Source organism: Primulina huaijiensis, unplaced genomic scaffold, assembly GCF_012295235.1.
Source record: "Primulina huaijiensis isolate GDHJ02 unplaced genomic scaffold, ASM1229523v2 scaffold25443, whole genome shotgun sequence".
In the NCBI taxonomy this organism is placed as follows: Eukaryota; Viridiplantae; Streptophyta; class Magnoliopsida; order Lamiales; family Gesneriaceae; genus Primulina; species Primulina huaijiensis.
In genome coordinates this window covers 338779-351676 of record NW_027356198.1, presented here as the reverse complement: position 1 = coordinate 351676, position 12898 = coordinate 338779, and the positions used below count along the sequence as shown (strand labels likewise).

General features: G+C 34.5%; 2 protein-coding genes across 4 annotated transcripts; one reads left to right on the top strand and one right to left on the bottom strand.

Moving 5' to 3' along the window:
* Positions 1 to 344: 344 nt before the first annotated feature.
* Positions 345 to 3261, bottom strand: LOC140967563 (chitinase-like protein 1). The gene is made up of 3 exons (XM_073428168.1): positions 2778 to 3261; positions 1086 to 1245; positions 345 to 994 (listed from the first exon to the last, which is right to left on the bottom strand). The coding sequence occupies exons 1-3, from the start codon at positions 3157 to 3159 to the stop codon at positions 586 to 588; spliced, it is 951 nt and encodes a 316-aa protein (XP_073284269.1). The 5' UTR covers positions 3160 to 3261; the 3' UTR covers positions 345 to 585.
* Positions 3262 to 4464: 1203 nt separating this feature from the next.
* On the top strand, positions 4465 to 12801 carry LOC140967547 (CMP-sialic acid transporter 3-like). 3 transcript variants are annotated; one of them, XM_073428140.1, is made up of 16 exons: positions 4465 to 4654; positions 5262 to 5470; positions 5612 to 5728; positions 7602 to 7658; positions 8510 to 8587; positions 9224 to 9268; positions 9916 to 9975; positions 10185 to 10307; positions 10456 to 10533; positions 10701 to 10770; positions 10912 to 11019; positions 11160 to 11293; positions 11372 to 11436; positions 11919 to 11967; positions 12052 to 12115; positions 12634 to 12801. In XM_073428140.1, the coding sequence occupies exons 2-15, from the start codon at positions 5303 to 5305 to the stop codon at positions 12100 to 12102; spliced, it is 1203 nt and encodes a 400-aa protein (XP_073284241.1). In that variant the 5' UTR covers positions 4465 to 4654; positions 5262 to 5302; the 3' UTR covers positions 12103 to 12115; positions 12634 to 12801. The 3 variants fall into 3 exon arrangements, with proteins under 3 accessions (XP_073284241.1, XP_073284242.1, XP_073284243.1); XM_073428142.1 differs by lacking the exons at positions 4465 to 4654; positions 5262 to 5470 and adding an exon at positions 5985 to 6110 and having other exon boundaries at positions 5614 to 5728; XM_073428141.1 differs by lacking the exons at positions 11919 to 11967; positions 12052 to 12115; positions 12634 to 12801 and adding an exon at positions 11869 to 11896.
* The last annotated feature ends 97 nt before the right edge of the window (positions 12802 to 12898 follow it).

The following is a 12898-nucleotide window of genomic DNA, read 5'->3' as shown; positions in this document are numbered from 1 at the left end:
CCCGCCACCCATGCACTGGATATCATGATCAGTGAAATCCAAATTCAATTACTTTGCTGTATTTTCAGCATTTAAATTTAATAAGTCAATATTTCGTATTCAAATATAAAGTCAAAACATATATGTTTAATATTACTTTCTTTTTTTTTTTTCAATCGGTCTATATACTAATTATAAATAATTTTCAATAAATTTATATATCATGTTAAAACACTTATTTGTAATTATGCGTGTATATTTGTTTTTTTAATTTAATAATCTTTTTAAATTTGTATAGAAACACTCAAGTCGAAGAAAATAAAATATTTTTTGTCGGAAAATAAAAAATATGTTTATTAGTGTGATTGAGGTTTCAGTAACAATTCCTTATTCAACTTTAACCAAATACAACAGTATTCGGGCTATATAATCTAAATTTTTTTTTTTTTTACAATCATTTTCCAATGTCTTGAAAGTACATTCTCAATAAACAAATCTTTAGTTCAAAAACACATACAACAAAGAACAAACTTACATTTGCAAATGTAAGGCACATCTTGCTCAACTTCTCACAACTTACATACAGATGAACTATATAAACTTCATTCAAGAAGATGACTTATAGGATGGGTTGAACACGATCTGTTCGCCACAAGAAAGCACTTCATGGGGTCCTGCCTTCTCTCGCCCAACTCCCATCAAGTCAAGGTACTCTTGGTAATGAGATATACAGACGTTCATCGGATCAATCTCACCTTGCCCACAAACAAGATCACCGTACAAAATATTCATAGTTGCGCCAAACCCAGGAACTCGTTTCTCCATGGTGTCATTTTTTGTTGGTTTCCAGTTTCCAACAAAGACGTCATGTGCTGAAGGTTGCCCCTTTCTCTTCGGGGTCATCCACATCGACATTGCAGCCATGAAGGCTATTGTGGCATTTTGTTCCAGGTATTCGGGATGGTTCAACAAATCTATCTTCATATCTTTACCTAGCTTTCCATAATTATAGTTCCTGCAAACAAGAAAAGATGTTCTTATTTACTATCATTTAGACAATTTTTAAACAGAATTTAACATATGGAGCGAATGAAAAGATCCCATACCAGTAGACGGGAATAGCACCACGACCATAGTATTGTGCTCCAGGAGCACACGGATACTCATATTTAAAGAAATCATCACAATAATCTTGACTAGGACTCATTTCCTTGTTGTAGCATAGGCCCCAGGCCAGTGGTCCACCTGTGGCCACTCCATAACCACCTGCATCATAATTTTTACACTCATCACCACACAAAGAACCGTCAAACTGCAATCAAAAGCAATTTATCTAAAAGATATTTACAATTACATGAGTAAACAATCTTATATCCTTTTCTACAACATAATTTCCATCCAACGTGCTTTATTTTTGATAATTTTTCAGTGGATTATAAGAAACTAGGACAGCCCTCAATTCAGACATCCATAGTCGTATTCGTCCAGTATCCTCACCAATGAACTCTGACGCCCTGAAATATATATCTGCTATGCTATTAGTTTTCAGGTTCAGTTAATTAATGTGCCTAGCCATGTGTAAGTATGGCCGCTACATAGAGGAAGGTTTTTTATTTTAAGTCACACAAAAATACTAGTCAACAAATTCTAAAAATTATTATTTACACAAACAAAAACTAAACCAATTATTACAATCGGTATTAGAGTCTAAAACCAAAGTGAATAGGTTTCATTACTGCAATGTTTGGATCCAAGATACACCTGTGAAAACCGAAAAAGAAAAGAAAAAAATCATGAAACTCTCTGCACTGTATTTTCATTTCAAGGAAAATCAACCTTATAAAAAAATCGTTACTGTGATGAATAAAAAAGGAATGTAGTTAACAAAATTTTAGTCACATGTAACGTCACAAAATTTCCTTCGATTTAACTACAGTCTATTCCTAGGTGTTTACCATAGATGCTTTGGACCCAAGCATAGCCTGAAACAAAGAAACTAATTAAACATTTTTCATCATTGTTATTAAAAAATATTAATAAAAAAGAAGCTCTAGCACAGCATAAAATGTTAGCAAAACGTTAGAACTATAAGAAAGAAAACCTAAACTAGTTCGCTCGAGAAGTCATTTGAGATAAATTGAATCTGAATGGAGTGAAAAACAGGAATTAGTTGACAGCTGATGGATGGCAGGGTAAATAAATGTATTTTTCGGGTGAAACTTACTTTGTTAGAAAAATTATATATAAAACTCACTGCTTCTGATCCATCCCACCAGTCCACTGCAAAGTATCATTCTTTATTTTGGGTCCCGGTTGCATTAGAGGAAACACTAGTACAATTTGGGTATAATGGAAGAAAAATCCAAAGATAAATAAATTAAAAACTGCTGAAGCATAACTATCATCGCCAAACAGGATAGCATTCATTTCTCGATCTCATTTTAGTTTTACCCGTCTTACTCAATAGAATTCAGTAACTTGAAATGATTTTTCCGGTCAACGAAAATCAAGCTTTCAGTAAGTTTCAGATTATTTTCCTTGGCAAGATCTGGATAACCGTTGCTTTCGAAACGCACGTCGGAACCAAGGTGAAATTTTCACTCAGAATACACACAAAAAATAAGATTTTTTGAATCACGCCCAATCCACAGCAAGCACGACCACAGATGAAAAAGTGAGTAAAATGCAAGATGAAAAAACTAATTCAATTCACTAAATATAGGGAAAAAAGTAAATCGATCCAGCCGAATAACCCAATATACTAAGTCGGTATAGTAGAAAGAAACGAGAGAGCTCACAGGTAGTCCTAGCACCGACATGGCCAAGAAAAGCAGCGAGTTCCTTCATCTGCATAAGCTTCCCACCGGTTGTCCCAAAGCCTAACGGCTGATAAACGGAGGAAGCCAGGATGAAAGATCTGTAATCCCAGAACCCAACGGCGTGAGCGACGGGAGAATTCCTCTTGGAGAAGAGATTCTCGAACTGGTATGTCTGAAACAATTTGGAAATGGTCTGATTGCAACAGTATTCCGAGAATGTATCGCATTCCCATCCCTGCTTGCACACCCTCTTCCCGCCGACCTTCTTCACGATAATCTCATCCTCCGCACGCACCGTGTAGACACAACAAACCACCATCAACGCAACCAACATTGCCGCAAACCCTCCGTTACCCATCATCCTTAATCAAAATTTTCTCCCCTGAAGACGATATGAAGCTTAGAGTGGTTTTCGAAGGCACCGCTTGTGAAGAGAGCAGAGGAGGTGTCGCTGTCGTGAAATGGAAGTACAATAACGAAATGCTGGAATGGACGGTGGAGATGCGTTTTTAGATGGACGGTGAGGATGTGGAGTTGCTAGCTGGATTTGGAATCAAGCAAAGCAAAGGACTTTGGTCTGGTCAAGTTTACCCACACCAACCTTACGCTAAATAATGAACTTTTTATATATTTATAATTATAATATTACGTAATTTATTTATCTGATCAATATAATTTAGAGATTATTGATCTTTGAAGTTTACCTCGAGTAAACCAAATATAGTGACAAGTTTTGTGTGATATGCTTAAATTAAGAAGACGGAGATTTATAGGCATTAAACATCTGATTTTTTGGTAGGTGTTCGTCATGTCCTATCATCTTAACTACTCGATAATCTTATGTTTTTATTTATGGTACCAATATGTAGCTATCTTGGTAAGATAATGCTAAAGATTTTACATCAATTATAGCATTAGATTTTGCTATAATATTATGAGATTTTGTATTTAAAATATCATGTGATTCTGATAAGTTGAATTTTTGTATTGAATTTTTTACAGTGTAAAAATTATTAGTACAAGTATAACTCACGACTCATCTTGGTAACCTATTCCATGTGTATTCGATTTTAAGAATATTTAACTCAATTATTTTAATATGCTTCATATATAACTTGAATTAGATAATTAGTGAATGATCAAACAATTATTGTTTTACCAAACATTATAGCTATTAATAATAATAATAAAAAACAATAAAAGTGAGATGCATCAATTGTTTCTCACAAGAACTCTCACGAGACTCTTACAAATCAATTTTATGATATAAATTTGTTCCACGAAAAAATTTACTTTTATTTGTAAATATGAATCATTTCAATTCGTCTAATGAATATAGATCTGTGACACCGTTTCATAGATACTTATCCATCATCTTTAGTAGGACAATTATTGCATATCAAAAAATATTTGAGTTACATTTTTATAAATATCCGTTTATGAAAAAAACGACATGTAAATTTATTTGAATTATTTTTACTTGAGCATAATTTTAATATCAATTACTTTTACAGGTTTTAAAATTAATTTACGTGTTTTTTTGTCTTTTAGACTTTCAGTTACAATAGATAGTTATTTAATCTTAATTATTGTTATTATTATTTTATTAAAATTTGATAGAAAAAATAATGAATATAAAAAAATAAAATTCATGTCGTAAATCTAAGATCCAGCCCATTCCATCTGCAGTGGCTGATTCTCTTAAAATACGAAAACGTTTTCGTCGCCTGCTCAATTCTCTGCACCTGGACCTCTTGGATCTTCTCCGCCGGAGCTGTGCTAGATCTGGTTGTCATTAGGCCGCCGCCACGTCGGAAATCATTGTTCAGCCCGACGATTCAAATTTTGTGTCGCAGGTACTGTTGTTGCTCCCAACTAGTTTACGTGGTGGATATGAGAATCTTGTATGACTAATAATATCATGACCCTTCAATGACCGACCCCCCAATTTTCGACAGATGAATTGGTATGAGTTACGGCCGTTGCACTTTTGCTTTTGTTTTTGTGATTTCCAATTATTCTTCCGTCAAAATTTGATTTCACTTAACGATCCACTATTGTTTCAAGCTAGAAAAACTGCAACTTTGAATTTCCTGGTAGATTTTGTTTTGTTTCAATGTCGTCTAATGTATTGCCACATGTCCGATGTATGCAGTGTTAATTCTTCTATGTCTTTAAGTATATCGGAATGCTTTGTCATGATAAGTAATGAATCAGGAGTTTGATTGCAAAATCGGATACCTATGCTCTGCCCGTATTTGCATACCTCTGAGTCGTGGTTTGAACCCTCACAGTTTTTGTACATTCCGTGCTTATACAGATGCTTGCCACCTCACATCTTAGGGGGGAAAAAATCGAAATTTACCCATTCCACTTAAGTTCGTTACGCTACTGATCTGTTAGATTATACTAAGATAAAAAGGTGCATGAAGAGAATGATATTTTGATGTGTTTTTTTTATAGGTAAATTTTGTGCAACCTGATACTGCCAGGGGTTTTGGCTGATGAAAAACGGGATGATAGAGTGCAGTGTCTGTCATTCCAAGCTGGTGTCTCCGTCCACCAAGTCTGTTTCACGAGCCTATGATAAACACAGGATCAAGGTTTCGTCCAAGCAACGGGCCCTTAATTTCCTATTGGTTGGTGGGGATTGTGTTCTCGTTGGTTTACAGGTATGGGCTTTTAAAGTTTCTCTATATGTTCAGCTTGTTGTGCATAAATTTCTATCTCAATGCTTTCCTTTATCAACATTTTATGAAGAAACATACCATGTTCTTATTGTTTTTATTGTGATCGTTCTTCATTTCTTCCAGCCCATTTTGGTTTATATGTCAAAAGTGGATGGAAAGTTCTTGTTTAGCCCTATTAGTGTCAATTTTTTGACGGAGATTACAAAAGTTGTCTTTGCAATTCTAATGCTTGTATTACAGGTACGTTATTTCCTTCATTTTCTGTTGATGAAAACTTGAATCCCCTTTCATATGTTCCCTGATTTTTTTTTGAGCAAGATTCACCAAAACAAAAATAAAGTTTCTTTTTGTATTATTGAATGTGGAAGGATTTAAAATCATGCACATTAGATGTCAGAGGTCAGCGGTAAAACTTTTTCTTGTACTATATTTTTTGTTTGATCCCATTATGACTTATTAAGAAGAAATTTTTCCACCACGGCAATGATTCGTGCAGTGGAACATTATAATACATGCACAGTAAAGGAGTGAGAAGAATTCAATGTTGTAATGCAATTGCACGAATGAGGTTATGAGCCGAGTAAACCTATGTTGGGCTTCAATTTGGTTGGAATGTATAGAGGTGAGAAAAATTGCATCAATGATGAATTGGGGTCTCTCTCAATACCCCCAGATCCACGTACCCAACTTGATTGCTACCTATATTTGGTGCTGTTTTGTTACATTCACTTGTTTACACTGACCTCGTACATTGCATTTAACAAAAATCACTTATATGGGAAATCAAAAAGTTTTCTTTTCCAGACGTATCTCCCACGGATTCTCACCCTCTTCCAGACGACGAACACTGAAACCCTTAAGCCAATAAGTCACGGTGCTTGAAATTTCTGAAAGATACGACCACACTTGACAATTGGGGTCAATAAACTAAAGCTCTGGGTTTTGCAATTAAGATCACTGTAGAAAGGGGCAAGAGGTTTTAAGTTTGAGAAAAACGTATTGAATTCTTTGTAGCACGGATACTTTAAAATTTTTTTTTTGTAGTATCCAATACGGATACGACACGCGGATATGCATGTCGGATACCTAATACTCTTAGTCGTTGACTTTGTTTAGGGTTGACCAGCCGGATACGTTTTGGACACGGCGAGGACACGCCATGGATACGGCGTGGATACGTTTTTCGGATACGTTTTGGGCAAAATTGCAAATATTTAAAAGTTTTAGGGGTTAATTAAAAAAATTAAAATTTTTAAGGACTAAAAGAAAAATAATTTAAAATAAATTGTGTTGGTCTTTTAAATCTCTAAATACATTTGTCAGTCTCTTTCATTTTATTTCTGCTCAAAATATTACATCTATCTCTATAATTTTTACATCTGTCTCTATACATTTATCCGTTTCTTTCATTCTATTTCTTCTCAAAATATTACATCTATCTCTATAATATTACATCTATCTCTATAATTTTTACATCTATCTCTATACATTTGTCCTTCTCTTTCATTCTATTTATGCTCAAAATATTACATCTATATCTATAATTTTTACATCTATCTCTATATATTTGTCCGTCTCTTTAATTCTATTTCTGCTCAAAATATTACATTTATCCCAAAATAATAATTTGTACTTAAGATATTATGATTAATGAAATATTACATCTATCTCTATAATTTTTACTTTTCAATACTAAATTTATATAAATATAAATATATATAATATTTATATATATTTTAATGATTGTCGTATCCTAGCCGTATCGTGTCTTATATTTTCAAAATTTGACGTGTCGTCGTATCCGTATCGTATTTGATACGATACTCGTACCCGTATCCATGCAACATAGATTGAATTTTTAGCGTGGTAAATTTTTATCATTATCATTTCATAGAGATAATTAAATAAATTTTTTTCCCTGACTCTTTTGAGTTCTCATTCTCTTTTTAGGATGACAAACTTTCTTTATTGCTTAGTTATTACATATTTAAACTATATTAAGCAGAACTAGAGGTAGACTGGACAGTTGTGTGCAAAGTATGATTTAATGTTTTTGTGTGAGGCAAAACTTACATTTAAAAAGAAATACTTAAATTTGAATTTTTTCCTGCAGACTAGGCGGCAGAAGGTTGGTGAGAAACCACTTCTTTCAATTTCCACGTTTATTCAGGTGCCTTTATATGCCAATAAAGTATTTTCTTCTGACGAATTCTGACATCCACTTTTTATTTTATCAGCAAAGAGTGACGTTGTAGTCAAGTTTAAGCTGTTCTCTCTGGGTAATGGTAAATCTGTGTAGTAAACTGAATGTTAGAAGCAAAACGGTCCTATTAACGGGCTTGTAAAATGAGACTTAGTGGTACCCAATTTATCTATCCCCTGACTACTTGACTAAAGCATTCGTAGTTACTCCTTCAAAAACTGTATCACATATGTGATCTCTGAGAATTGATCAGTTTTTCCGTAGTCATCATACAAAATTGTTTTGACTGAATCCTTCAGTTTTGGATGATCAAAGCTATTGTTTTGCCCTAGCTTTTGGATATCCTATCGAAATAAGTTCCAGGCATCAATTTATCTACTCATGTTTGTTTCCTTAAATTTGGTTATAGGTTGCTTAATTATCAGCGTCCATGCAGTGAGCCTGTGTTGAATATAGAAATTGTCATTCTCTTTTATTCCTGCTGTTGGACCTGGAGTATTTGAATGCATTCGTTTGTGTCCTGTATGGCGAATCTGTCTATCAAATTTCTGCTCATGTTTGTTTTAGAGGTTAGTTGCATAGGGCTGCTTAATTAGAAACATCCATGAGGTAATACTGTGTCAATCATGGAAATCACCTTTCCATTGTGGTCCTGCTTTTGGAACTTACTTGTTTTAAGGAATTGGTTTGAATGCTGTATGATAATTATATCTTTTACATATTTGAATGAAGGATAATTTAGTGCCACTAGGTAAGGTATTTAATACTATCATATTTCTTCATTTTGTGGATGGGATAATTTTTATCATTTTCTGCAGGCTGCTCGCAGCAATGTGCTTCTTGCAGTTCCAGCTCTTCTTTATGCTATAAATAACTATCTGAAGTTCATTATGCAGGTATTATTTGAATATTTGGTTTTTCTTGAACTGTATTAGGCTAGTTCAGAGACTTCCTGAGGGTTTTGTGGAATTCTGGTCACATTGACAAGGTTTGTCAGCTAGTGGATGCGTCTGACTAGTAACTTAAATATTAGGATTTCCTTCTGAATTGAATAATTATATTGTCAAATGCATTTGCATAACGTTCAAATGCATGTGTTCTATTAGGTCCATTCTAAGGTTGGTTCCTCCAAGTTTCTTGATTTGGGTAATTCTGCTTTCATTTGACTATCTCGAGGGAAAAGATGTGTACTCGACCCTTGTGGATACTAGAGCCAGTGATTGGCAATAGATTTAAAGTCTAAGGATACAAAATATAATGAGGAACTGTGCGCTTTGGGACCTTCATGGCCTTCAGGATGAAATCACACTTGAAAAATAACCTTTTGTTCACACAGTCATACAGCGACTGGGCTATATTTTTCAAAATTGATATCTGATAGCATGACCGAGCATTGACTGTTTAAGAGCTTCCCGGAGTTTAACTGCTCCTTTTGACATAATTTTTGTTGGTGTTATTAGACTGAGAATTCCTCCTGCTTCCTAACGAGTCTAATCTTGTGAAACTGCTGATTTTTTGTTTGGTTTTCCCAGTTATATTTCAACCCTGCAACTGTCAAAATGCTGAGCAATCTAAAGGTATTACCTGTTCCAGCTTATGTGCATATTTATATCTTGTTTCTTATCTTATGTTCTGGTTTATTAAATCCTTTATCTTTTTTGCATTCTATGCATTGGAAGAGCTCATGTATGGATTCATCCTGTTGAGTACTTAGTCACTGTTGGCAGGAAAATTCGTTTTGATCTTTTTTGAGCTATTACCACAGTTCACAGGGGAAAATATCACAGGATAAGATGTTACTAATCATTTTTTCCATTTTTTTCGTGTTTGATCGCAGCCTCATAAAATAATTACAACTTCACTCTCTTTCCAAAGCTTTGTTCCCCTATTGTCTTAATTACTGTCAGTAGGCTGCTGGACCTATTGTGTCATGACCTTTTGCCTCTTTTTTGGTGATCAGATAACCAGCATAGCAATTGTTCTAACGGACGCTAGCACAGCAGTGCATTTCTTTTATCTTCATTTTGATATATAGTTTTTTCTGTTTCTGTTATTTTGTCATTTTGATACATACATTGGGGGGACGGGGACTCGGACTCGAATTTGTTCCTCTCTCATGTATGGGAGGATGGTGCCACAGCAAGAAGCTGTTGGCGCTGTTAATTTGTTTCATCTCTCATGTTTGCTAATAGTGTTTAATAGCATTTTTTATGTTGTTTCATAGGTTTTGGTCATTGCTGTGCTTCTGAAGATTGTAATGAAACGCCGATTTTCAGTTATTCAGGTTAGTTCCGTAGTCGAGGCTTGATTTTATATTGATTTAACATATTGAATTTGATCATATTGTGTATATGTGAAAGCATTCTTTTATCTCTATGTGTGCCTGTTTGTATTCCTTCATAACCACATGATAAGTTGTTTTCTTTACGATTTTGTGGTTTGATGTATAATTACTTGTGAATTACTTGGTGCTTGTATATTGTTATGTAACAGTGGGAGGCTCTTGCTCTGTTGCTCATTGGGATCACCATAAATCAACTTCGAACCTTACCTGAGGGTGCCACTGCCTTGAGTGTTCCAGTTACAACTGTTGCATATGTATATACTCTGATTTTTGTAAGTGCTTAATGGCATCTACGTATGACTGCATTTATGAAATGCTAGATGTGTATCCATGCAGTTTAATTTGTCTTGTATGCTTATTCTTTTGGGCTATTGTTGGATTAATTTTGTACAATAGAAGCTGAATTTAGAAAGTTCGCAGGTGACAGTTCCTTCTATGGCCTCAGTGTTCAATGAATATGCCCTGAAGAGCCAATATGATACCAGCATTTATCTTCAGGTGATTTGACCTCACCAATTTGGCAAGCTTTGTGTTATATCACTTAAAGTTGACTAATTAATTAGCCACTGACATCTCTCTGGTTGAGGATTTTTTATTTATCTTTGTTGTAGAGACACACTTGCTGAGTTATTTTTTTCGATGCTTATGATTTATTTGATTCACAGAATTTGTTTTTGTATGGATATGGAGCTATATTCAACTTCCTTGCTATTCTTGGATCTGCAGTTTTTAAAGGTACCCTTGCTTTTTTTTTCTTCAACCATTTATCAAATTCTGAGTTTTTTTGTCATATCATGGCATAATCACAAGCTTACTGCTTGCCACTGTAATTAAGTTGATTACAAGGTTTGCTTAATAAATATTGTCATATTTCAGGTCCCGACAGCTTTGATATATTCGAGGGACATTCAAAAGCTACCATGCTTTTAATATGTAACAATGCCGCACAAGGAATTTTATCCTCCTTTTTCTTCAAATACGCTGGTGAGAATAAGAATTTATTGATGAGAATCGGCTATTTTGTTTCTTTATAGTGGACTTGTACTAGGCACGATTTTCCAATTTTACTTCCTGTTGTCACAGTCTCGTATGATAAGTGAATTCCTGTTGAAAAATGTTAACAGATACAATTTTGAAGAAGTATTCGTCAACTGTAGCTACAATATTTACGGGCATAGCATCTGCTGTTATGTTTGGCCATACTTTGACAATAAACTTTATGTTGGGTATTTCAGTGGTTTTCATCTCCATGCACCAGGTATCGATACTCAGAGAAGCATCTTTTTATGTGTAGAAGTATGTTGGTGCTTACGCCTTGGTTTCTTATGTTTGTCAGTTCTTTTCGCCTCTTGCAAAGGCCAAGGAGGATCAACAAAATGGGATGCACGAGAAATTGGACATGTACTATTTATTCTTCATTGCTTTTTTCTTATTAATTTAGACGTAACAATACTTGCAACAGGATTCAAAGATCATCTGATTTCAAGTGTCATAATTTACCACAACGGATACATATTATTTCATAATTTCTCCGAATTATAAATAACTTTAGAGCCTCTCTCTGGTTCCAATTTTAATCAATTAATTAACTTTTGCAATCGAGCTTGTTTCCTTATTGATTGTGTGGATGTCATACGCTTTGTTATGCTGTTGTCAATTCCTTGAAGCAAAAACCTGGTTGGTTTGATCCAGCAACTTGAATATTAGACTGATGCTTTTGTCCTTTCTCATTATTTTGTGTTGTGATTTTGAATTTACAGCATATCATGATATTATAACAGCTCTTATCTTTCTTACAGTTTGTTCTGAAACAATTTTTTGCGTCATCAACAGATTATTTACATAACGGTCAACGGATCTTTGTTTTTTCTGGTTCCTGTCAGGTCTAGGGAGTCATCCTTTATAAATATGGCTGCTGGCGCAAATGAAGAGGTACAGTTGCCATCACCCTTATATATGCATTTGTGTATGCTTTTTTAACTGCATGATTCATCGTTTCTTTTTTGCTTTATCCAGGCTAGCCACCGTGTAGGACCTGATGAAAAACAACCTCTGCTTCCCAAGTAAAGTTAATTTGATGGTATGTTTCTGAAATCTGAAGTTTTTCTATCTATATTTCTGGTGCTTATGCCCTTTCTACCATTCAGTGTCTGAATACATAACTTGATACGTGTGGATTTGTAGCTATGTTAACTGCAGTTATGCCTTAAGAAGCTTAACTCAATATGAATGAGTTTGTAAATCTTACGAAGTTGTATAAAGCTGCTCGACCTTACAAAAAAAAATTGTCCTGTGACATTTTATACTTAAAGACACGATTGATCCTGGCGAGTCTGCCATTTTTCATTTCGGAGCAGGTATTATCCAATCTCCTCCCAAGTTCGTTTCACTGTTGCAAAAAACACGATACGAAGATTCCATTAATAAATGTGCTTGAGAAATCACCAAAACTCAAGCCAGCTGACAATGGCACAACCCATGAGATAATTAAGACGTCCTTGGACTGTTTGTGGTTTTCTACTGAAATTTTGCGGTTGATATTGATTGGGGGAAGACTTGTATCAGCAAATAACACATTTGATGTTGAATCTGCTGCAGGTGGTTTCGAACAAATTACATGAAGGCATACAACAGAAGATAACCCGGAGTATCACTTGGTGGCAACAATAAAATGCTAATGCTACTAATACAGTGGCAGTTTTCTAACTGGAAATACGAATTTTTTTGGGTGTTATGCCGTGGAGGAATACGAACTTACATTATATATTGTATATGTGACAAATTTAGAAGGGCCGTAGTCGCTCAATCAGTTTTGATTTTTTTTTTTTTGGAATATGTTTTTTAAATGGAGATTATTTCAACT

Bases quoted from the DNA above. Each gene is read 5' to 3' on its own strand.
- LOC140967563 (XM_073428168.1), bottom strand. From the start codon at position 3,159: ATGATGGGTAACGGAGGGTTTGCGGCAATGTTGGTTGCGTTGATGGTG. The intron at 1,246-2,777 runs GTGAGCTCTCTC...ATTATGATGCAG, and splicing joins TGTCGGTGCTAGGACTACCT to GTGGTTATGGAGTGGCCACA. The intron at 995-1,085 runs GTATGGGATCTT...TCTTGTTTGCAG, and splicing joins GGTGCTATTCCCGTCTACTG to GAACTATAATTATGGAAAGC.
- LOC140967547 (XM_073428140.1), top strand. From the start codon at position 5,303: ATGAAAAACGGGATGATAGAGTGCAGTGTCTGTCATTCCAAGCTGGTG. The intron at 5,729-7,601 runs GTACGTTATTTC...TTTTTCCTGCAG, and splicing joins TTCTAATGCTTGTATTACAG to ACTAGGCGGCAGAAGGTTGG. The intron at 11,437-11,918 runs GTACTATTTATT...GGTTCCTGTCAG, and splicing joins ATGCACGAGAAATTGGACAT to GTCTAGGGAGTCATCCTTTA.